General features: G+C 40.3%; 2 protein-coding genes across 12 annotated transcripts in view; both read right to left on the bottom strand.

The window, feature by feature from the left end:
• Nucleotides 1–2,774: 2,774 nt before the first annotated feature.
• tsr2 (TSR2 ribosome maturation factor) lies at nucleotides 2,775–7,752 on the bottom strand. The gene is made up of 5 exons (XM_042408764.1): nucleotides 7,543–7,752; nucleotides 5,760–5,850; nucleotides 4,647–4,738; nucleotides 3,501–3,659; nucleotides 2,775–3,199 (listed from the first exon to the last, which is right to left on the bottom strand). The coding sequence occupies exons 1-5, from the start codon at nucleotides 7,618–7,620 to the stop codon at nucleotides 3,095–3,097; spliced, it is 525 nt and encodes a 174-aa protein (XP_042264698.1). The 5' UTR covers nucleotides 7,621–7,752; the 3' UTR covers nucleotides 2,775–3,094.
• A 10,080-nt stretch (nucleotides 7,753–17,832) lies between these two features.
• Nucleotides 17,833–26,131, bottom strand: part of grm6a (glutamate receptor, metabotropic 6a) — a 29,788-nt gene continuing 21,489 nt past the window's right edge. For 9 of the 11 annotated variants that reach the window (XM_042408665.1, XM_042408670.1, XM_042408676.1 and 6 more), the window contains 6 exons: nucleotides 25,502–25,737; nucleotides 25,240–25,401; nucleotides 24,949–25,098; nucleotides 20,686–20,826; nucleotides 20,502–20,606; nucleotides 17,833–17,948 (listed from right to left, as the gene is read on the bottom strand). In XM_042408665.1, the coding sequence (XP_042264599.1) occupies nucleotides 20,517–20,606; nucleotides 20,686–20,826; nucleotides 24,949–25,098; nucleotides 25,240–25,401; nucleotides 25,502–25,737 (779 nt within the window). In that variant the 3' untranslated portion in view covers nucleotides 17,833–17,948; nucleotides 20,502–20,516. Of the gene's footprint in view, nucleotides 17,949–18,386; nucleotides 18,474–20,501; nucleotides 20,607–20,685; nucleotides 20,827–24,948; nucleotides 25,125–25,239; nucleotides 25,402–25,501; nucleotides 25,738–26,131 lie in introns of those variants that run through there. The other 2 variants (XM_042408666.1, XM_042408667.1) reach the window with 2 other exon arrangements.

Consider the following 26,131-nt stretch of genomic DNA (forward strand, 5'->3'; position numbering starts at 1 on the left):
CCAAGTGCAACATCTCCCCAGAGACATACTAGCAGCAGTTCCGATCAACTACTATACCACCTGGCAAGAACCTAACCGAGACCTACTACCACCTTAAAGGCCTCTACCGGCGCTGGATTAGGCCAGAGCAGCACACCAATGACAAGGTTGGTGAGGCCATCATCTTGGAGCAGCTACTCCAGGTACCTCCCTTTGAGGTTAGGGTGAAGGAGCCAGCGGAGGGACTTGCGGCTGCCAAGCTGGCTCTACAGTACCTCAGTGCTTGGAGAGGACAACTAGCTACACACTCACAACAGTTCAGCACACCAACCAACACTCCAGCCCCCCAGCCCAGGCCTGTAAAGAGAGAGAATAGCCAGGAGATTCCAGGTAACACCAGCACTTCCCCAAACCAAGCATCTGGTAAGGACCTTGCTTATTTTTATTGCCAGCAGCCAGGCTACAAAGCCTCTGTGTGTTCCATACGCAAAGCTAATGTCACAGGTGCTTGCTATGCACCCCGGCCTGAAGTGGGGCCCACTGTGGATAAGGAATTGAGAGTTCAGCACTAAAAAATTGAGATTGTCAATGACCAGCAGGTTATTGCTCTAAAGGACACTTGAAGCTTCATGTCTCTGATTAAGCACAGTCTGGTGCAAGTAAGCAGTGTGGATTACAGCAGACAAGCGGACATTTTGTGTGTTCATGGGTATAAGCATCCTTATTCCAAAGCTGACTTAACTGTTACCATTACTTTACCTGTTGACTGTTAGGGTGGTAGAAAACTTGCCTGTAGATGCCATCCTAGGATGGGATTCACCTGTACTCATGGACTTAATGCAGAAAAAGAACTGCCAGTGGAAACTGACTCTGGGGAGAAGTGGGAGGTCAATATGAATGTTTCTTGTCCTGTGATCACTCAAGCCCTGGCAAAAGCTGGTGTCCAACCACTCCCAGATCTTGACAGTAGTCTGTGTGAGGTTGGCACTAAGGGTCAAAGAAAACCCTGTTGCCAACGCTTCTTTTAAAAGCAGCTAAGGCCAATAGAACCTGAAAGAAAGAGTTTGCTGCCCAGTAAAATGTGGGGAGTACCTGAAAATATTTCTGTACTGCAGAGGGGAGATGAAATTTTTAAACCTTTGTTTGCTAAGGTGATAGTAGAGACAAATGGAAACTGTGTGGGAAAGGCAAGGTTCATTGTTGATAGGGATGTGTTGTATACAGTTGAGGATGACCACAGACTCCTTGTAATCCCTGCTACCTGTAGATCACTTGTCATGTACCTTGCACATACACTCCCATGGGTGGTTCACTTGTGTTACTGTGCGATCCATGTCCCAGAGGCCTTTCCCCTGCACACCATCACTGCTCCAACTGCTCTGTGTTTTGGTACAACTGTTACCATGACCATTTTGGACTGTTTGGACCACCAGCCACCTTAAAGAGACTGATGGACAAAGTCCTTCAGGGTCATGACAACTGCAGCGCAGCTTACCTCGATGACGTGGTGATCCTCAGCAAGACATGGAAGGAGCATGTCCAACACCTACCACTGGTCCTGGGAAAGATCCAGAAGACCGGGTTGACTCTTAACCCCTCCAAGTGTGAGTAGGCAAAGCAGAAGACACGATACCTGGGTTACCAACTGGGACTAGTAGAGGTGCTTCAGCAAGTGGAAAAGATGGAAGCTATCCAAAAAGCCCCGGGTTGCAACTATTGCAACCCCACTCACAGCACTGACCAGCAAGGACCAGAAGAACCCAGTAACCTGGTCAGACGACTGTGAAACAGCCTTCAGCATCTTGAAAGCCTACCTGTGTTCTTTCCCTGTCCTCAAGAGTCTATATTTCAACAGAAGATTTCTGGTACAGGTTAACGCATCCGCAGTCGTCCTTGGAGCCATCCTAGCCTAAAGAGACCCTGGAGAAGAACACCCAATCCTGTGCCTGAAGCAAAAGCTGCAGCCATGTGAGACCAGGTATTCATTCATGGAAAAAGAGGACCTGGCCATTAACTGGGCACTGGAGAGCCTGTTATACTACTCGCTTGGACAGGAGTTTGATCTGGAAACTGACCACTGAGCTCTCCACTGGATCAGCCACAACATCTGCCTTACCCGATGGTACCTCGAACTCCAGCCTTTCAGGTTCACCATCAGCTGTGGTGGCAGATTACCCTTCCAGGTTGCTGCACATCGCCAACCTCCAGGAGGAGGGGGATGATGTGACGGAGCGGCTTTCTCACTGACTGCAGGTAGCGCGCACACACACACATTCCCTGCTCCCTTCCATTCTTGCTTAGTAGTCGATAAACCTCACTATTATCCCTCTTTCCATCACCATTTCAGTAGCGTGACCAAGGGTGCACACTTGATAGTTCTGTTTACATTTATGCATACATTGACATAAACTTTATATTCATTTCTCTGTTAAATAGTATGTTCTAACGCACTTTCATGGTCAAGTGAACTGCATAATTATGTTTTTTGTTTGTAATATTAATTTTTGCTGCAAATAACTTGTTTTGGTCAAGGGGAAATGTTTCTGAAAATATAGCTAAACCTTTTTTTAAAAAAATATATTTGGGTTTAAGAAGCTGTAAATGCTTTATATGGTAAGAAAATGTGTTAATTGTTATTTCTTATACAAATATTAATCCTAGTGGTCACCCCTACTATAAATGTGTCATAGTATAGTAAGTCATGCAATAGTATGTAATGTCTTAGTGTAGTACAATAACTCATTGTATGGTATGTTCAGTGTAGTGTAGCATGATGACACACAGGACACACAACGGTAGCTTCTACGGCTTTAATATAAAATGACCACAGAAACCAGAGTGAATCTGGTTTGATAACATCCCCCCCCATCAAGGTCCACTTCAACACGAGTCATCAGGGCTCGACAAGGACGCCCACAGAGACCTGCAGACAGTTTTGTTGTGTTCTTAGTTTGGATATAATATATAAATATGGAGGCTGAAGAGCCTGCTGGATGCAGGATAATCTTCTTTCATTAAAAAAAACACACACACACACACACACAGAGTCCCATCCTGAAGGTCAGCTGGTTCATTCTCTGAGTTCAACAGTTCATTTTCCTCTCTGACCTCTTCTTCACTTCTTCTTACGGACCACCGTCCATCCGTCCTCTTCATCCTGAGAAGGAGGAGGAGGAGGCTCTGTCCTGCTGACTGATGGACTGGAGGCTTCACACTCCATCTGCACACACACACACAGTTTATTAATAATCATCACCACAATGTTTAAAACAGCTCAGAGACAACATGTAGTTCAGATCATTCAAACAACAGCAAAGTGCTAAAAGAAACATACAGAGAGCAAAATTAACCATTAATGCTACACTTCCCCAATGAATATTGTTCAGTCTGTATATTTATTCATATACAGTATATATAGAGTGCAAACTGCTGAACTACATGTTCCTTTGATCCCATCATTAGATAATATTGGATATGCTAAAAAATGCTTGAATAAAAAGAAATGAAACAAAGAGGCGTACCTGTGTTTCGTCGTCACTCTCCTCGTCAGACTCGGTGGGCGGGGCTGTGACCTTTGCCCTCTGAGTCGTCTTCTGTGTTAGTGATTGGACAGTTTGTGAGAGCTGCTGCAGCGCCCCCTGCTTCCACTGACAGAACATCTGCATCAGATTCTTGGACACCTGCAGACACACACAGACTGTTAAGTTCTGTCATAAATTCTATTTTTACGAAGCTTTTACATCTGTATTTGCTCTGGGGTGTGTACCCGAGTACGTTATATTGAAAAGTGTTCTAATATTTTGTGTACCACATTAACATACATGAGGGGGGCAAAATATTAGGAACACTTTGCAATTTAATGCACTCCAGTACACAAGCACCACCCATTATGACCTCAGTAATAAACATAAAGTAGAAGTTTCACCTTTCTGACAAAAACTGAAAGTGTAAAAGATTCGTAAAAGTAGAGTTTGTGGTTGCATTAAATTGCACAGGTGTTCCTAATGAAGTGGCTAGTGAGTGTATTTGCACAGTAACAGAACAGTACGAAACAAAAATGAAATGACAAGTGTATAATTAATTATTCATTTAATTAGATCCTAAATATGTGTCAAAATTATTTGATTTTATATCAAAATCCCTCTTGTTATTTTCTCCTGTTTTCCTTTAATTCATTCAAGAATAAAATTGGTTCTAAGTTTATTGTTGTTTTTTTTCTGGGGGTATTTGTCACAATTCCCATCAAGAGATGAGGGCTAATAGAGTGACAGCATCTTATATTAATACCCATAAACATGAACATATCCTGTGTGTTACACCACGAGAACAGAAATGTAATTAATAATTTATCCACACACAATAATCACTTGAAGTACTGACACAAGTATGTTCTGCTCAGATCAGCCAAATTATGTTATTTACCTGTTATTGTTATTTATCTGGTGAGTTTATAAGATGTTACAAGGTCACACGAGCGTTGTGTTTACATCGTTATCTACTGTAGATTTATGAAGAGTCATGTAAAAGATTTGATGTCATCTAAAGAGGGAAACCTTCAGCTTTCTTTACGGGGCCAAATGTTGTTGTTGGAGGCCGGATTTGTGTGTGTGTGTGTGTGTGTGTGTGTGTGTGTGTGTGTGTGTGTGTGTGTGTGTGTGTGTACATACCTGAGGTAAACTTCCATCATCCACCACTGTATCAAACTCCTGATCCATCAGTTGAGAGATATAGTCCTCGACCTCATACTGCTGCAGGTCAGCTGATCACACACACAAACACACACACACACATTAATACAACTCAACAGACCTGGTGTTCAGTTTTAGTTCAGACGTCACTTACGGACATTTTGATTATTTATTTCATGTTTGTTTTGTGATTTGTTTGATTGGATGAAAATCTACAAAACACCTTTTCACCTTCTGAGTGATGTGAAAAGTTTTAATGAGTTTTAGCAAAAAGAATTAAACACTTTCAATCTAATGAAAAAGTTTGTTTCTTTTCCTTCCTGAAACAATAAACATGATTCAAATATGACAATAAAGCAGCGGGTCAGCTTCTGTTCTACATAATTCACACCACAGCTGCAACAGTTAGTCCATTAATTGATTAGTTGATTGACAGAAAATCAATCTGCCTTGTTTGGAGTCATTTTTTAAGACAAAATACAAAAAAATTCTCTGGTTCCAGCTACTTAAATGTGAATATTTTAAATGTATAAAACATCAGAAACAGTGAAAAATGTTCATCTCAGTGTCTCAGAGTCCAAAATGTCAAATATATTCTGTTAACTGTTTCATTAGATTATAATTTTTTGTTTCACATTAGGTCAAGTGGAAGCAGCAAAATCTCATATTTGGGAATACTGACTCATTAACATATGTGCTTGAAAAATTACTGAAATTAAAAATCAATTATTAAAATAGCAGCAGATTAATTCTGTCAACTGATTTATTGTTGCAGCTCTGTTTCTATGAACTGCATGTTTCTATAATCAACTCTCATGATTGTAAACTTTAACTGTATGTTTATGTATTTGTAAAGTTGTGTTTGCAGTGATGATGACGATGATGTCAGGATGAAGCAGAGAGGTGGATGAACATGAGTAAAGATCAAAGAATTCTAAGTTAATGATTATTAAATTAGAATATTGTTTACTGTTTGGAGCGTCGTCACGTCTCAGTTTGTTCCTCTGAATGTTTAACTTTCTGTTGCAACATGTAACACTGTCATCTTATATAAAGTGACATCATCAGACTGTCAGCTGACATGTTACCTACCGTTGTCATGGAAATACTGCTGGACCACATCCACCAGCCAATCAGCTTTCTGCTGCCCGTACACGCCCCCAAACCCATTATCCACCGCGATCTGAAAAAAAAAAAAAACACAACAAACACAGCCGGTCAGCTGCAGTCTGACCTTTGACCTCTACAGAAACATGATGGACAGACGGCTGCGTCACAGAGAAGAAGATCTGAGCTCCAAACTGTTTTACAACATCTCAGATGAAGAGTTACAGTTACTTCAGGCTCCTCTAAGACGAGAAGCTGCAGCGTCAAACGTTGAAGTTAAAAGTTTAGTTTTTCAGATTTCTGTCTCCATTTCTTCTGTTTATTTTTGTTAATGAAGCACAAGTGAATCCATCCAGCTGATATGTGTTAATGGATCAGTCTGGTGTTTTTCTATGTTTTTCTTATTGTCAACAAATCTCATGTTTGGATCTGAACCAACAATGAACTGATCTACTAACAAGTATTGTCTGTGTATCCAAAGCCTGATATGTCTTATTCCTCCGTTGTTGTTCCAAAAACTATTAAAACACGTCAGTGAGTCACACGGCTGTCACTGGGTGACATGTTCCTTCATTATGAAGAGTTTGGTTACTTTACTTTGTTTAGAAACGGCTACAAAGACTAATAACAGCATCACGGTTTTAGTCTATGGAAGAGGCCACAGCGCACGTGCAAGAACAATGGATAATATAACAAGCTTTTAAAATACAACACATTGTTAAAGATGAAACCAGTGGTTTCCAACCTTTTTGGCTTTGGACGTCTTACAAAAAGCAGTGTGTAGTCGGGGTCATATTTCACATGTCTATGAGTTGTTAACAGCTCCACCAAATAGTGATTTTTCCCTCTAAACTTCTCACATTGTTTCATTTCAATAAATGTTCAAATGATCCAATATTTCACCAAAAATCAAAGATTAGAGAAAAAGTCCAAAAACTGAAAACAGATTTGTGTATCAGAACTTTGTTTTTTCTTCTTTCCTCTCCCATTAATCATCTTACGACCCCTCAGATTTATCTGCTGACCCTTTGGAGGGTCCTTGACCCCTGGGTTGGGAACCACTGGACTAAACTAGCTAACTGTATATAAAGTAGTGTAAACTAGCTCCACCTCCAGCAGCTACAACAGTAACATGCTGCTCTAACACTGATGCTTCACTATTAATAATCTAATGATGTCATATATAATAATATATCAGTCAGAGGGACCAAACCACTACTTTTACTGCAATACTTTAACTACATCAAGCTCATAATACTTATGTACTTTTACTGCAATACTTTAACTACATCAAGCTCATAATACTTATGTACTTTTACTGTAGTAGGATTTTTCATTCAGGACTTTTACTTGTAATGGAGTATTTTTACATTGCTGTATTGGTAGTTTTACTGAAGTAAAGGATCTGAATACTTCTCCCGTCACTGTTTGGAAGTGAAAATTTGAATATTGATGAAAGCTTCTGTGGGTTTGCAGGACTGTGTGCGCCTGCGCCAGCTAAAGCGACGCTAACACGTTAATGAAGTTTATTGATGAATATCAGCGCCGAAAGATGCTGTTATGAGCTGACAGCGTTTATAACATTCATTCCTGATAGATACAGACACTATGATCCGGATTACAGGGATCCTGGATCTGATCGGCAGCCTTTAGCCTGTTAGCATTAGCCTGTTAGCATTATCCCACGTGTCCGCAGTGAACACAGTAAACTCTCGGACCTTCAGTGAGCTGTTACCTGTCCTCAGGTGTGTTCAGTGTGGATATTTACCTGCAGGACCGGCCAGCTGTGAAGAACCGCTCTCACTCCGTCCGTGAACAGCTCACGTGAAGCCGCGGAGGCCGCCATGTTGGATCTGACAGACAGAAGCAGCCGAGACAAGAAACAAGAGTCAGACAGAAACAGCTGATCCGCATCCCCGGAGAGCCAAACAGCTGATCCGCATCCTGTAGATCCAAACAGCTGATCCGCATCCCGAAGAGCCAAACAGCTGATCTGCATCCCGGAGATCCAGATCTGACTGAAACTCTTCTCCAAACTTAACATGTGTTATCTGAACTTATGAACTCATCACAGTGAAACGTTTCTGTTGATATCCTGCTGTGTCACATGTGCTGAATCAAACACATGATGAATAAAACACATAATTCTGCTGTTTGTGTTTAAACTTTCTGTCTGTGTGAAGTTTCAGGTTTAAAGAAACTGCAGATAAAAATGAACGTGGATATTAAAATACTGATGTGTTTATTGTGTTTGTGACAATGTTGAGGTAGAGGAGAGAAGGTATGTTGTCCTCTAGGTAAGGAAAAACGAGAAGTAGAATGAAAACATTTACCTTTATTTAAGAATGACTCATATTAAATGAAATGATAAGAATACATCTATGACAAACGGGCCTGAAAATATGACTTCTCCAAAAAAAGTGTTGCTGTGGTTCAACTTGCTCCAGTTTAGAGGGAAATTGATCCCAGTCAGTGGTGAGTTGAACCATCTGGGGGTAAAACTGACCATCTGAGTTTTTAAGTTTACAAAGTTTTGAACTTGTGAGAATAAATCAGACAACTGAACAATAAAAAAAACGATTATTCAATATTCATCCAGGTTGCAGGGAGATATGAATTGCAGTTACTCCAGTCATCACTCAGTGGGAAAGATGCCTCATCATTTCCCTTGAATGTAAAGGTCAGCCAGCTGGAAGTCCTTCCCAAAGATGTCGCTTCAGGCTTGATGACAGGAGAGACGATAAAAATTCTTCTTCTCGACCTTAAAAATGTAGATTATAATTAATTATATCAAGGCGCAGTATTAAATTACACAATATAATTTAACCTTTGCTGACCGAGTCGTGTAATTTCCTGCACATCCTACCTGCTAAACTCTTCTCTTTCTCTCTTTGTTTGGGGACAGAAATGTTGTTTCTTTCTGTCAGTTCACAGCGTTTCTTTAGAGTAAGAACACGGAACTGATCAGCCAGCTTCTTCATGTGGTCTCCTTCTCTGCTCCTGCTGTTTTTACTCCCTTTACCTCCTTCTTTTTTATGTATCACCGCAGGGTTGACCTGTCAATACTTCTGTCTTATGCCACTGATCTGATGGATTTTCCACCCCTGATTTCATTGGCTGCTCTCTTCTTCTCTTCTTCGTGTTGAGCTCCAGGTGTTTTTTTCTCTTGTAGGTTCTTGGCATGAAAGCTTTTCTTCAATGTTGAAGTTGAACCACTGACTCAGTTCACCCCATAAAAAACAGACAAGCTAAGCAATCAAGCTAATCTTTAGTCACAGGTTTTATACATCAGCAAATCACCGACACGTATAATACAGATTTTTAGACTTGTATAAATTTGCTTTGACATAACAGTCATTATACCTGATATGAAGAAAATTTACTTTGACAAGCAAGCAACTTTTCTGTGTCTCTTAAGTTGTTCTCTACGGAGGCCCTAAGGGTACATGGGCAAATATATATATATATATGTCGAGGCCACGTTTTCCTACATTATATAATTCGTTCCCGCGTTTTAATCAATTCGTGCGCACGAGATAAGGGGTTCAGGTGTGATGTCAGGTGTGTCCAGCAGGTGGCAGCAGCTGCTTTATTTTCTCTTTCAGTATGAAAACATCTTCATATAACCTCATTTATCTGATTTAGTTTTAAATGTTCATATTGGTGTGGGAGAATTTACTTATTTCCACTTTTAGTTATTTCTGTAAATAATATATATTCAGTTTTATGAACCCACATGTTTGCTTTTCCTCATAACTCAGTGAAGCAGCAAAAATAATATATATAAATATATATATGTAGTGAAAAATACTAAAATATTTGTGCTAATAATTGACAAGAACGTGAGTCGGAGAGAACACGTTTATTATGTCAGTAAAATAGTAATAGAATCTGTTGGTATAATTAGGAAATTAAGCTGTTTTGCAGACAAACAATGTCTTTATACTCTTTATTATTCTTTAATTTATCCTCTTTTCATATTACAAATACATTTTCCACAACTCTTCACTAAATCTTAATCCTACAAAAGAGCAAAAGAAGCTAATCTTCTTACAATCTTCTTTACATTTTACAAATATGTACTCTTACATATATAATATACAGTTCAAGGAGGGAAACATTTCACATCATTTCAGTCTTCTATTGAAACTCAGATTCACTCAATCAGACAGATACAAGAGTTCATACTGACCATTAGAAGATCTCTTCATAAGTGATGGAGGACAAAATCCACAGTCCTCCTTCTGTGCAAAAACGTATTTAAATGTTTATTTGAAGCTAATATGAAGCTTCAGTGTCCAAATGAGTCAAATCAAGTAGATATCTTTCAACGTTACAGTCTTTTTAGTGCCAAAGTCCCTCTTTTTGTTACTATACTTCCACCTGCAGCTCAACAGGGAAACACTGTCCGAGGAAACACAAAGAGGGAATTTGATGCTAAAAAGACTGTAAATGTGTCAGATATCCACTTGATATGACTAACTCAGACTGCTGAAGCTGAATATAAGCTTCATATCAATTGATCGATTGTTTATTTGTTAAAGAGATAAAATGAGTGGTTAGATTTCAGTCACTGATGTTTTTCTGTGTCTACAGTCAGACATTCAGTTTACCAACGACACAGAAAAGCTTCAGAACTTCTGAAAAGCTGCAAACATCCATTAAAAAAATTGATTCATTGACTTCTCGTTGCAGCCCCCAATTAATGTATCTTTTTTCTATGTTTCATCCTGTCACACATCATGTGACCCGGTGTCATGTTCCCATCAACAACGAACTGATAAAGAATCTTCTGACAAAAATCAATAAAACATCTTCTGGTTTGATTTTCAGCTCAATTAGAAACAGAAACATGAACCTTGAGCTGCTTCAACAGACACACGTATGAACATATTCACATATTAATGTTTAATCATCAGTTTAACAGAAACTCCTGATTGTTTTTTTTAATTTGAAGTACAGAAGTAACGACACATTAACAGTATAAATACACACATATATATTAAACATACACAACACATGGACAAAAGTATTTGGACGGCTGAACACTGACTCCATTGTTCCTCCTCACTTTAACCTCTCTGTCTCAGCAGAAACACCAGATCAACTTATTGATTAACAGATCAATAAATGCTCATAATAAACCATTCATTATCTGCATAGTTTATTTATAGTCTATTTGAAGGAAAAAAAGCTCCACACAGTAAAAGGCTGTCCACATACTTTCGTCCACACAGTGTCCAGAGATGTTAAATCATGTGATGTTTCCTCACAGACACAAACACACAGCTGCCAGTGTGCCGCTGAGCCAGGCAGCACAAACACAGAGAGAGAGGAGTCAGAGGTTCCTGTCGCTACTCGTCTCCTCTTTTGAGAATAAATTCAGACAAGTAGGCGTAACTGCGGACGCACAATCATCAAACTCTGATGTTTCTCAAGCACATCAAAGACAACATCCCAGACAGCCTGGACCCTCACCAGTTACCAATAGATCCTCAGAGGAGGCCGTCTCCACCGTCCTCCACTCAGTCTGCACACACCTTGAAAATAACAACACCTACATCAGAATGCTGTTTGTTGATTTCAGCTCAGCATTTAATACAATCTCCCCCATGACACTGATTGGAAAACTTAGCACTCTGGGCTTGAATAACACACTCTGCAACTGGATATTGGATTTCCTCACAAACAGACCCCAGACAGTTCAGATTGATGGTCTCACCTCCTCCACTCTAGCGCTCGACACCGGAGTCCCCCAGGGTCGTGAACTCAGCCCCCTTCTATTCACGCTGTAAACCCCCAAAATGGAGAGAAATATAAAAGGACAGAACTCCTCATCCACAGCCAGTATTTTCAGACAGGTGCTGGTCAGTCACAGGAACATATAAGGTGAAAATCAAAATTAACCACCGTACACTGTAATGACTTTACTGTGACTTTATTTAGAGCAAACGACGCGTCTCGCCTGTAGCCTCTTCAGGTTCGTTCAGTACAACTGCTGAGTACTCACAGGTGTGATAAATACATCTGAGTCACATGTCTAATTATCATTTTCTCAAAGTGAACATTTTACAAAGGGCACGAAATCACATGATGTGATTAATGTTGCACAAAGTTACAAGAATTACACCATTTTATATAATTAAACTTCATTAGCTCCCGTAAACAACTGACTGAATAGGATGGGTAAAATTCCTTCAGCAGAATGGACTACAGGTCCTACAGCTGTCCCTCTACATCACTAAATGGGGACCTAGTGGTTCATCTCTCCCTAAGAGTCCAAATAGCCTGTGCAGAGAAATACAAGTTAATATTTACATATCTCAGACAAAAACTCAAATCCTGTGTTTCATAAAGTCCATAAAGTTCAATAGTATTCAATTCATAAATCCAAAAATGCCTCCCTTCTTAAGAGCTGGTTAATCAAGTTACCACCTCTTGGATTGTGTCACATTCTTTCAATGCCGATAAATTTGAGGGACGTAGCCGACGATGGAGAGAAATCTGTTGTGACGTTTGCAGACGACACCATCATCAATCTTGCAGAATAATGCACAGAGAACAACCTACTGCTTAATGTCAACAAAACCAAGGAGTTGATTTTAGAGAAAAGGAGGCAAAGACACACAGCAGTGTCTACATCAGTGGGGCTGAGGTTGAGGTGGAGTAAGTGAACAGTTTTAAGTTCCTGGGTATCAACATCACAGAGAACCTATCATGGACATCACTCATCTCCACCCTAGTAAAAAAAAAAAAAGCTCAGAAACGGCTGTACTTCTTAAGGAAACTTAAAAAGGCAAAATTGTGAACTTATAACTTATATAGAGGAGCAGTAGAAAGCATCCTGACTGGAAAAATCACAAATCTAAATGCAAAAAGACAGGAAGGCTCTGCAGCAGGTGATTAAAACCGCCCAGAACATCATCGGCACCCATCTACCGAGCATCAGTGATAACAGTGAGGTGAGGAGCCTGCACGGAGCCCAGAGGACACTTACTAAAAGACAAAACCCACCCAAACCACAGCCTGTTCACCCTGCCACCATCTGGCAAGAGATACAGAAGTATCCGCTGTCGTACCGCCAGACTACAGAGCAGCTTCTTTCCTCCTCAAGTCATCCTCTGCACTACAACATAAAAAAAATCATTCTATTTTTATGACTTATTATTTATTAATCCGTTCATATAATTTCTGTTTTTGTGAGTAGCATTAAGGGACTACAAACTACAGTCTGATAATAAATGAATCTTGAATCTTCTTCTACTGTTTAATATCAAGCATCCTGTTTTAAATTTCTTCTTCACGTCTTTTTCTTAACTGATGGTGTTTTGTGTTTTTTAAAAATTATTTCTTATTTATTTTGTTGATTTTATTAACTTTTTTATGGTTTAGGTTCATTGTGTTTCTTGGTTTTTGGTATTCTGTGTCTCCAGCCTGTTTTTCCCTCCACACCTGCCCTGCGTTCAGCTTCATCAGCCCGGCCTATCAGCTTCTTTCTCGTTCTCCTGTTTCATCTCTTCATTCCCCCTCATTTGAGTTTCTCTGCCCGTCTCCCCAACCGCACCTCACCTCCTCGTTGGTTCAGTTAGTATTTTAGTCCTGTGTTTTCAGTTCAGTATTTGTTGGATCCTTTTTCTCTGCTCTCTCTCTCTCTGTTGTTCAGTTTTGCTTTGACCCTGCCAACCTTTTGTTTTTGCCTGCATAAGCCTTAAATAAAAAAAAATTATTCTTCAGCCTCACTTGGCCTACTGTCACCTGCATTTGAGTCCATCTGTTCTGTTCCACCTAACAACAAGAAGAAAAACATTTTCTGAGTTAAAGGGGGACTTTAAGGAAATAGTAACTATGTTTCATTAACCTTCACAAAGTGATCATTTACCCCAAACTATGATCTTTCCCTAAAACCTAACCAGACCTGAACCACAGCGTTGTTACATCATAAAATATCATTATTTTTAACAGTAACTGTTTTGGAAAGCAGATAAATGACGTCGTCCTGCTGATTACTGCTGATAGAGGCGCCAGATTAGAAATGTCGTTCTAGAGTCACATGATCAAATGATCACACAACGTATTTGGTTGTATGTGTGTTTCTTTTCATTTTTTTTCTTAAATGTATTATTTTATATGAATGATTTTGAGGTTGTCTGTGATGCCGAGCCCAAGAAAAATCTCCCTGAGGGGACGATGAAGATTATCTTCCTCTCATCTTATGATATCATATCTTATCTTTTCATAGTCTTGTTTTGTCTAACAGTAAAGAAAAACACATTTTTTTTCTCTTTTAAATGAGGAGATGACAGAAAAAAAGCAGTGATGCAGCTCAGAAGAGTCCCATCGGTTCATTTTCTCCACTGCCTGAAATATTTATGGTGTCTGAATGAGACTGAAGCAGAAGAGCAGAAGCTTCACCCTCAGTGAATGAATGAAAGAGTGAATGAATGAGGTGGTTTAAAGCAGCACACAGCAGGAAGTTTAGTTTAAAAGTTTCTGAAATAAAGATCAACACACACACACAGACGCAGAGCTGTGATTGGTTCCTGTGTGAGACCCTGCGATCTGATTGGTTGGTTGCACTTTCGTTGCGGAGTCATCCAATCTATTCGTAGCTTCGGTCCAGCCTTTGATCTGGAGTGCGGTTACCATGGTAACATGACTGTCCCTCAAATATAAATTTGAACATCTTTAAACTTGAAATCCGGTTTTGTCCACTTATTGATCATCATGATCAATAATTCGCTGTAAGAACACAATCAGCTGTAATCAATAGTGGGTTCAGTTTGCAACTCAGGTTTTCAAGTTCAGAGAGTATAACTACTGCATTAATAATACAAATACTGCAGTATTACTACTACAGTAATAGTAGTCTCTCTCTCCTGTGTGAATAATCTTGTGTATGTGAGTCTCCTCTGTGTGTGTACGTGTAGTTTGTCCTCCTGCCAGGTCTCCATGGTGATGGAGGTCGTGTTGCTCGGGTCCTACTCTCTTCTGCTGGAAGCTGCTCAGCATCCTCTTCATCACATTCTTCATATATATTATAAGTCTGTATAATTTTGTTATATCCTGTTCATTGCTGTATTCTGTTATTTGTGTTCTGTTCTGTACATTTATTGAACGTCTGTCCGTCCTGGGAGAGAATCCTCCTCTGTTGCTCTTTCTTCCATTTTTTTTCCCGTTTTTCCGAGTTTTTTCCTTATTAGGATCAAAGGTCTCGGAACAGAGGATGTTGTGTTTCTGTACAGACTGTAAAGCCCTCTAATTTGTGATTTGTGATATTGGGCTATACAAATAAAACTGACTTGACCACTACTACTACTGTAATAATACTACTACTGTAATAATACTAATGCTGCAGTATTACTACTACTGTAATAATACCACTACTGTAATAATACTAATACTGCAGTAATACTACTAATGCTGCAGTATTACTCCTACTGTAATAATAGTACTGCAGTAATACCATGACTGTAATAATACTAATACTAAAGTAATACTACTAATGCTGCAGTATTACTACTACTGTAATAATACTACTGAAGTAATACCACTAACGTAATAATACTAATACTGCAGTAATACTACTACTGTAATAATACTACTGCAGTAATACCACTACCGTAATAATACTACTACAGTAATACCACTACTGTAATAATACTAATACTGCAGTAATATTACTAATGCTGCAGTATTACTACTACCGTAATAATACTAATACTGCAGTAATATTACTAATGCTGCAGTATTACTACTACTGTAATAATACGACTATAGTGTAGTACCACTATCACCAGCACAAATACTTTCACACATTGTGCTTCAGTTACTGCGGCACTGACTGCGACTGTCACCAACCATGCGCTGGCAACCACCATGAACTCCATAGCAACTACCTAGCAACACCCTAGCAACCAACTGGCTTTAATTGTGTTTATTCGTTACCCAGTTACACCTTAAAAACACTGCAGTGATTTTCCACCTCAGTGTGTTTCCAGGTGTTCTCTGTGTGTAAAAAGTAGTATGAAGCCTTTTTGTGGCTGCAGGGGGAGTTGATGATATTACAGGAGTGAAATAGTAAATAAATCTGTTTTGACTCTTACTGACTGAAGCTGGAGAGATCACCTTCATCTGAAAGCTGCAGACACACCTGTAAACACTCAAAAAGCTGCTGATTAACACCCTGACAACAACTCAGCCACAGCAACAGATTCCTGACACACATCCAGCAGCAGGTAACACCTGTTCAGTGATGGGGAGGATTATAAAACAGGTGATTTACTCTGAACCTGTCCGACCAATTGTGTCGCAGCTTCTCTGCCCAGGTAGCTGACACGGCTCAGCTCACACCTGACTGTTGGCCACTGTAGAGCTGAGTCACATGAGCCTGATTATAAAGGTAACTATTGTTTACAGCTGTTTCCTGTTGTGATGGATATTTGAATGTTTGTTTATTAAAGGGTTTTTGTTTCCTGTTGGTTCACCTGTCCCTCCAGGTGAGTCTGTGTCCTGGTCTCTCAGGTGTCCATGTCAGTCTCAGAGACCTTCACAAGGTTTCTTTCCAACAGTCTTCTGAAGATGGAGGATGATGGAGAACCTGCATCCAACTTCTTCACGGTGTCCTACAAACTGGGCTGTTGGACCAGTTTGACGTCTTTTCATAATAAAACCTCTTCTGTGTTTGACACATATTCTGCACATTTCCAGATTTATATTTATATTCTGGGGCTCTACTGGAATATATTGTATGATTCACAGTTAAAAACTTTATGCAGCCCCTCAGTTCAGCCTCTGTCTGAAACAGGCAGTTTTAGCTCCTGTCTCTTTAAGACCCGCCTCCTGATCAGCCCACTCTGTTCTGATTGGTCAGCTTCCAGAGGCTGCATCACAGCTGACTTCCAGCCACTCAGGAGGTTACGTCAACAAACCATAAAACAAACTATAGTAGCAGGATTTCACTACTTTTTCTCGTTCTTTATTCGAAATGTCAACTTCTCAAATACATCCGTACATGTTCGACCCAAAATCAGATCTGAAATATGTGAGTGGACAAACAACACATGGAAAAACCTTAGCAACAACTTTAGCAACCGAGGCTACAGAACGGACGGCTGTTTATGGGCATGCACAATGAGTCGAGGTCAGCTCGACATCAAGGTAAAAAAAAAAATCGTAGCAACGAAGCATTTAATTCAGGTTGAAGCCCTGACTTTTGACTTGCAGGCAGCATTTCTACATACAGTACGTTCACCTCAAGTTTTAGAACTTTGACCATGTTTAACATCCGACATCATAACAGGATATAAATAACAGTAAACCACAAAAAAGCATAATATGTCCCCTTTAAACATGTTTCACCTTCAGTTTCTTCAGTTTGAAAGTCAGACAAGATATTTGTTAGGTTCATTTATAACAAAAAATCTTTTTCATTCATAAAACGTTCCCATCGGCTGATGAAACAGCTCCGGCTAGCTGAAGTAGCTAACAGCACAAGTGTCGTCATGCATGAATGAGCTGCATCTTCATTCCATGTGACGAGTATTTATCCTGAACTGTTCAATATTTTACCAAGAACGACTCAACTTTGAACACTTTGTCACCGTGGCAACCAGGAAAAAAAAGGTTTTCTTTGTCTTTTTTGTTTGTTACATCACTGAAGGTGTGAATGTCCGAGCTTCACACTATCAACAGATTCATCTGATCTAACAGGAAGTGACTTCATGTATCAACGACACCTCCTCCTCCTCCTCCTCCTGGACTTCCTGTCTACCATCAAAACAGAGTGGATGTCTCATTAAACTGCATCGAAGGGAGCTACAGTGTGCGGACTTTCATCTTTCTTTTTGTACATTGCTTCTTTGGTCCGGCACCTGTTTGAAGTTTATTGGATGTGCACGTCTACAACACTTTGATGTCATCAGAACAGAACCACAAAAAAATTCACAATGAAAGCCCAGAGGATAGTTTTATTGTTGGAGATGTTGTTTCTGTGTGTGTGTGTGTGTGTGTGTGTGTGTGTGTGTGTGTGTGTGTGTGTGTGCGCGCACGCGTGTGTGTGTGTGTGTGTGTGTGTGTGTATGGGGTATTGGGGGTGAACCATGTGATCTTCATGATGATGATGATGATGATGATGACTGTCATCAGGCTCTGCACGGGGATTGGTCAAACTGCTTCCTGAGAAAGGAGAATAAAAACATCAGTGTGTCTTCACAGAGGGAGCTTCAGTGCCTTGCTCAATGGGAACCTGATCAGCAGCTGTTGATCACAACACCTGTCATCTCAATATTTCAGGTGAACTGTATTGATTAATCTGACAGGTATCAGATTAATCAATGCATGCTTTAACTGATGATCAGATTCTGTAAATTTAGTTTAGTTCTCGTGTAAAAAGGCTCCAAACTAAAACTTAGATTAATGTTGGAGACAAAGACCGCCAGTTATTCTTTGACGTGTTGAGTTCAGCGAATCTTCACGTGAATTATTCATGCGTGAATCTGAGACGAGTCATGTGACACGCAGAGAAGACAGCTGTTTCCTATCTGATCGAACAGGATATTGGAAATCATTGGAGGTGTTAACATCCTCTCTCCTCCGCTCTGTCTCAGGATTACCTCCACACTGATGTGTGTGATGTAATAATGATGATGTGGTTAATGGTTGTATTCCCTGTAGAGCGAGGCAGCATGTTCACACTGAGGACTGACAGAACAGAAGAAGAAGAAATGATCACTGAGTGGCTGCGAGCTCCTCTCTCAGTCTGACAGTTTTTTATTCTACAGGGAATAGAACCGACAGCCTGCAGTGTTAGTGCCTTGCTCCTGAGCACAGAGCACAGCTGTTAGCAGCAGCATGAATCTTTAACAACCAGCTGAAATATTCAGAAGCTTCTCCACAAATATCTGCTGCAGCTTCCACACGTCAGGAATCATCTCCATCCTGTTCGCCACACGTTAACCCCGCCCACCCACCATATCAGGAAATAAACCCCGCCCCCTTGTATGTCAATTATTCAGTGGAGAAGAGAAGAAGAAAGACACATTTTGAATCTTTACTTGATGCTAGTTTTATTCTGTGTTATTGTCAGTCTGGCTTTTTTTATGTCATTCATTTAGCAGTTTTATTCCTTTATTGCTTTTTATGTGATTCTGTGTGACGCACTTTGAAACTTTGTGCTATGTAAATAAAGATATTATTATAATTATTATTATTTTATTCACTCAGTAAGATAGATGGGCTGTCTCAGAGTACAGCAGCCTCTAACTCATATTACTGAGAGTTCAAACTGAGAACATGATCAGTTTGTAACTAATGACACATAATAACAGCTCAGCTAGACTCAGGTGTTTCACACACCTGTGCACCTGTTACACTCACTGTGATGTATAGTTACAATAAAACCTAATTTCACATATTACATGCTTTGATCTTTTTCACACCTTTAGTCTTTTCTCTTCTGCAGTGCCGGGAAGAGATACCAAGGGTCGTATTTATCAAGCGACTCACAGCAGGAAATCACAAGCTAACTGACCAAACGTTCTCAGTCACATGTAACGCTTTATTTTACAGGTCCCTTAATTTTATACTGATTTTCTGAATAATCTTTTGAATAATTTGGTTATTTTTTTTAGGACATTTTACAGAAAAGGTGGTGCAATTTGGTACAAATTATAAGAAAAAACTGAAAAAAGTGTTGTTGGTAAGTACCCCTCATTATATTTGGGTTCATACTTGTGACTCAAACTGAAAATACTTCGTTTTAAGTGTGTAGTTTTGTGTGTCAGATGATATACAGTATTACCATATTAAGTTTTTTCAGTAATTTCCTGAAAGTAGCTGCTGTTACTGTTAATTCTTAGGACATTTCTTTGAAAAGGTTATGTAATTCAGTAGTATACAGGAAATGTCTTCAATGGAGTTTCTAATTAAAAACCTGATAATATGTAGTTTACAGACTACAGACTGAGAACTAAACTAAAACAACATAACACTTTTTCTCTATGTTTTCTTATAATTTGTACAAAATTGCACCATCCTCTCTGTTAAATTACTTGCAAATTACTCAGACCTGTAAACCTGTAAAATAAAGCATTACCCACATATTTGTTCCTACTGTTAAAAATGTTTTATCAATTTTCATTCACTTCCATCTATGCTGATATTTAGGAGACTACAATAGACATATTGAAAGATCATTTTGTTCGCTGTCCCTACAAACGCTGATGTCACTTTGTTATTTTTAAATGTGTTCTTTAATAAATTGACCTGAGTATATCTGTAAGTGTTTATTGTGTGGTGACAACTGTTCCTATCAGGTTGTTTATCGTCATATCGCTGTTGTTAAACTGCACAATAAAAACATGAACATCACCTTCAGACAAGTCAACTTTATCTTTCGAAAGTTATTCTGTCTTCAGTTTTAAACAAAGAGCTCCCCAGGATGACCATGGACCCTGACTGAAAGCTCTCTTCCAGGTAGCAGCTTCTCATTTCTCCCAAAACATCATCAGATAATTCTACAGTAAACATTACTTTGATAAATCTACCACATATTCACCATATAAATGTTTAATTTCTCACCTTAAAAAAAACCAACCATCGAACTCTGCAAAGGAGCCTTTGAGCAAGACACTGATGGTGATTCCCATCTGTGTTCACATGTGAAATGTTGTGAGGCTGAAATTTACAGTTTAACTTGATCTGTGTTGTCAGAATGTGTAGTTTCAATACCTGCAGGTTGTAGTATTACTGCGATCTGTCGGGTTCTATCTTCGTCTCTCCGTTCTGTTTCTCATTTAATGATTTCTGAGACATCCGAGCAGCCTGGGCAACCGCCTGCAACATAGCAACCATCAGAACATTCAACACAGCAACAACCATCAGGACAGGGACCACAGTGAAGTTGTGTTCAGACCTTGAAGCTTCTCTTCCTCTTCTGGACATTCTGCTCAGGGTGGAAAATGATGACATAAACCTTCGGCATGTAGAGCATCCCGAGAGAGACGGACGCACTGAGAGACATGGACACAGTCAGAGTGGCTGTCTGGATAAACAGCTGTAGAGACAGAGAGACAGACAAACAAACAGAGATATGGACACAGTCAGTGAGTCTAACCACCTGCAGGAACTGCAGAACCCTCTTAATGATCATGAGAACCATCTACATACATCTGAAACCTCCTCTGTGACTAATATAACCTCATTAAGGAAAGGTTGAACCACCTAAAGAACCCCTTGAATTTTCACAAAGGCCACTAGAAAGGACCACTGAAGCACACGAGGAACCATGAGAACCCCCTCATTGATTACAAGAACCTCCTAAAGGACCTTTACAGTCTCCTCAATGACTTCAAGAACCACTACAACCTCATAAATCACCACAGACATCTCCTAGAAGACTTCTAGAACCACCTAGAGAGCCTCAAAAATCTCTTAAATGACCACTAGACCCACATAATTTATTATTGTTTATTTACCTTCCACAAAAAGAGTGTAAAGTACCAAAAAAAGGTACTGTTGGCTACCGAATTCCAGGTAACAATACTGGTATCGGTTCAAATGTTAACAGTACCAAACCCTAGACGACATATAAAAAAATACTACAACCACTTACAGGGCCCAACAAACTTCCAAAGTGACCTCAAGAACATCCTAAAGAACAGCTAAACCACCTACATGAGCCTGAGAACCTCGATTATCACAAAAAAACATCTATAGGACCCCAAGAACCTCCTCAGTGCCTTCTACAACTTCCTTACGGACTAGTTGAGGGAGCTGAAGGAGCCTTTGACCCTCCATAAAGGATACTGGAATTTCCTAAAGGACCACCACAAGCAGACTTCTTGAAACACTTTAATGACCACAAGAACCACCCCTAGAAACTCCCCATGGACCACAAGAACCACCTAAAGAACCCCTAGAACCTTCTTAATGACTACAAGAACTGTCGAAATTGTCTCTAGAACCACCACAGATAAATCTTAAGAAACATTTCAATGTCAACAAGAATCACTGATAGGAACCCCAACACCTCCTCATTGACCAGAAAAAAAACCCCCAAAAGGACCCCTAGAAACTCCTCATGGACCACAAGAGAGCCACCTAAAGAACCCCTAGAACCTTCCTTCTTAATGACTACAAGAATTGCCAAAATTGTCTCTAGAACCACCTACAGGACCACCATAAACACATCTTAAGAACTTTTCAATGACAACAAGAATCACCAACAGGACCCCCAACCCCTCCTCATTTACCAGAAAAAAAACACCCAAAGGACCCCTAGAACCTCCTCATGGACCACAAGAACCACGCAAAGGACCCCTAGAACCTTCTTAATGACTACAAGAACTTCCAAAATTGTCTCTAGAACCATGTACAGAACCACCACAAACAAATCTCAAGAATCTTTTCAATAACAACAAGAGTCACCAACAGGACCCCCAATACCTTCTCATTGACAACAAAAACCACTCAAAGAACCCCTAGAACCTCCTCATGGACCACAAGAACCACCTGAAGGATCCCTAGAACCCTTTTGATGACTACAAGAACTACACTACTGAAAAGGTCTCTAAAACCAACCATCTACAGAACCACTACAAACAGATCTCAAGAACCTTTTCAGTGACAACAAGAATCACAAACACAATCCCTAACACCTCCTCATTGACCACAAGAATCACCTAAAGGACCTCTAGAACCTCCTCAGTGAAAACTAGGATTATGGAAAGGACCCATAGAACCTCCTAATGGGCCACATTACCTTGGCGGAGATGTGTGTGACGAGTGTGATTCACATTGAACCTGAGGATCTGTACGGAACCGTTTCTACACTTCAATGTGTCACCTGACTGTACAAATATATGTACAACACACACACACACACACACACACACACCACACACACACACACACACACACACACACACACACACACACACACACACACAGCCTTCCTGGTTCAATGTGTTTCTTTATTGTAGAGATTTGTGTGTGTGTTTGTGTGTGTGTGTGTTAAGCCAGTAGACAATAGAGACCTCCTACAGACCTCATAGTTGTTTGTTAATTCCGTCAGACACACACACATACAGATACACACACACTCTGCTTTTTGTTCTGTTGTTCTCAGATAAAAACAGACAACAAAAAGAAAGCAGCTTCCTTTATTTTCTTCTCCATCCAATATCCGACGCTCCTGAACTGAAGAGGAGAAATGAGGCAAGGATTGAATGTTATCGCAGAGAGACAGGAGGACAGACGAGGACAAAGCAAGACCAGGGTTAAAGGATTTCCTGTTATTTCAGCGCTAATTTTAAATATTACTTCCCACAAATATCTCACTCTTCTCCCAGGATTTCCTGGATTTCATCATAAATGAAATTTCAGTCAGAGACACTTCGAAGGATGAAGGAACTGTCTGTTTATAGCGAACGGTTATACAGGTAGGTTTGGTGGAGAAGGTTCTGCTGTTCGACAGGAGCTCCTACAGAATCTGAGCAGTGATGAGTTAATCCCCCAAATAAACCCACACAAAAATGAATGTGTTAAATCAACAAAATGAAATATCACATCAGGAGGAGCTGCAGCATCAAACAGTTTGATGACAGAGTAAACAGTGACAGTGTGGTGTTAGCTCAGGTTGTGTTGATGAGGTTTGAAGAAAGATGCAGACTCCTCAAACACAAAACAACTAATTCTGCAAATTCCAGGTTTCTGCAGGTATTTTTCTGGGAAACAGAAGCAGATTTAAATCCGCTGTATTCAGCCTCAAAGAGGAGAAACAGAAGAAGCAGCTCGCACTGCCAAATCTGAAAGCGGCTTTCTTCTTTTTATGTTTCCGCTCAGCTTTCAGATAAATCTTTTCTAACTGACGCTGCTGTTTCCTTCATGTTATTTGTGGCTTTCATCGTTTCCTTTTATCCGGTTGTAACTTTGGTTTTAACAGTTATTGTTCTATAATTATGCCCTGTGTTGGTTTATAATCTGCATAATCCAGCTGTTCCTCTCTAATTCTGCTCTCGCTCTCTCCCAACTCCATTAAGGACTCGTCACTCCTGAACTCAAACTGAACCAGAAAAACCAAAAGCAGCTTTTCACCTGACAAAACAATCTCACCACCAGGTTCATTCTGGAGCTCTGATCCAATATTTCACCAAAAATCAAAGATTAGAGAAAAAGTCCAAAAACTGAAAACAGATTTGTGTATCAGAACTTTGTTTTTTCTTCTTTCCTCTCCCATTAATCATCTCACGACCCCTCAGATTTATCTGCTGACCATTTGGAGGGGCCCGACCCCTGGGTTGGGAACCACTGCATTAAACTAGCTAACTGTATATAAAGTAGTTGAAACTAGCTCCACCTCCAGCAGCTACAACAGTAACATGCTGCTCTAACACTGATGCTTCACTATTAATAATCTAATGATGTCATATATAATAATATATCAGTCAGAGGGACCAAACCACTACTTTTACTGCAATACTTTAACTACATCAAGCTCATATGTTCTTTTACTGTAGGAGGATTTTTCATGCACAACTTTTACTTGTAATGGAGTATATTTACATTGCTTTGATGGTACTTTAAAGCCAGGCTCAGACTACAGGAGTTTTAAAATCCTAACCGGGAGATGCAGTCAACACGGGTTGTCTGTTCCTCAGTGAGAACTGGAGGTGAGATTTTAACTGTCAGTCTTAATATCTGTCAACAATAGTATGCTAACTAATGTAAGCCTCAAAGGCTAGAATGTTTACTGTTGCTTGGCAACACTGTCAGTTCTCTCTCATTGGCTATTTTGGTCCCGCTTGGAAAGTAGTGATGTAATCATCCAAATTTTAACTCCTGAATATCCAACAAGTTTGAAATTATCGGGGCGGCCCGATGGATCTGCGAGCGGTTCTGGAGGTTTAAGATTGCATTTGTAAACTTCTCACATTACCAAATAACCCGGGCTGAACATCAGTACCGACCAAGGTCCCAGACCAGATTTCTCCTCCAATTGTCGGGAGGGGTGAATCAGGGTTAAATCGGCCCAAACCTCCTCGAGTCTGAGCCTGGCTTTACTTAAGTAAAGGATCTGAATACTTCTTCCATCACTGCTGTCACATGACAGCCAGGTGGACTAACAACCCTCATGTGACCTCAGCGTCCCACCAAGTGACCGACCTTCGCCTCTTACCTTCTCAGTGGACTGGGCAGTACCAAAGAAGATCGGTACAAAGGCGAGCCAGACGATGCAGGTGGTGTACATGGTGAAGCCGATTGGCTTCGCTTCATTAAACGTCTCCGGGACACCACGACTTTTCACTGCGTACACTGTGCATGTTACCTAGCAACAGAAACGATGCAGGTTACCTAGCAACACAGAGAGCGCAGCCTTCTACAACAACTCATACCCATCGATATATATTCTCTGTCAAAGATCAATGTGACATCAGATCATCAAATCAATACCAGATCAATAGGTTACCATGAGCACGATGCTGTAGCTGAGGCAGCAGATGATTGACAGGTCGGACATGTCACATTTCAGGATTCCTCTGGCCAGGTCAGGGTTCGGGGGGCGGAGCTCCTCGTAGTCAATGATGGTGTGAGGCGGGACGACAGCAAACCACACAAACACACCGAGGACCTGACACACACACACACACACACACACACACATGCACACTGAATCATGTGACAAACTGGTAAAACAGAAACAGGAAGCGGTGTAACAGCTGTGTTCTCACCTGGACGGAGATGAGGACAAAGGTGATGGCCAACTGGGAGGTGGGACTGATGAATTTGGGCGGTGTCACTGACCTCTTGCCTTGTTCGAAGATGCGGTAGATGCGGTTGGTTTTGGTTAACATGGCGGAGTAGGTGATGGCCATGCCAAGGCCCAGCAGGAGGCGCCGGAACGCACAAGCCACCGTACCTGGCTCCGCGATCATCAGGAAGGTGATCAAGTAGATAAGAAAGATACCTGCAAGAGGACAGAGAGGCAGATGACATCATCCGCACTGCTGATGACATCACTTCTGTCATCAGGAAAGTGCTGTCAACTCTAGAAGAAAAAGATGTTTATATCTGTGTGTGAAAAAAAAACTCTTTCATCGTAAAATATTAAGTTTTTATCAGTAGAGTTTACCTGTCAGTAGTGTTAAGCTGTCACTAGTATTTACCTGTCAGTAGTGTTTACCTGTCAGTAGTGTTTACCTGTCACTAGTGTTTACCTGTCAGTAGTGTTTACCTGTCACTAGTATTTACCTGTCAAGTAGTGTTTACCTGTCACTAGTATTTATCTGTCAGTAGTGTTTACCTGTCACTAGTATTTATCTGTCAGTAGTGTTTACCTGTCACTAGTATTTACCTGTCAG

This window comes from Thunnus maccoyii, chromosome 4 (assembly GCF_910596095.1).
Source record: "Thunnus maccoyii chromosome 4, fThuMac1.1, whole genome shotgun sequence".
In the NCBI taxonomy this organism is placed as follows: domain Eukaryota; kingdom Metazoa; phylum Chordata; class Actinopteri; order Scombriformes; family Scombridae; genus Thunnus; species Thunnus maccoyii.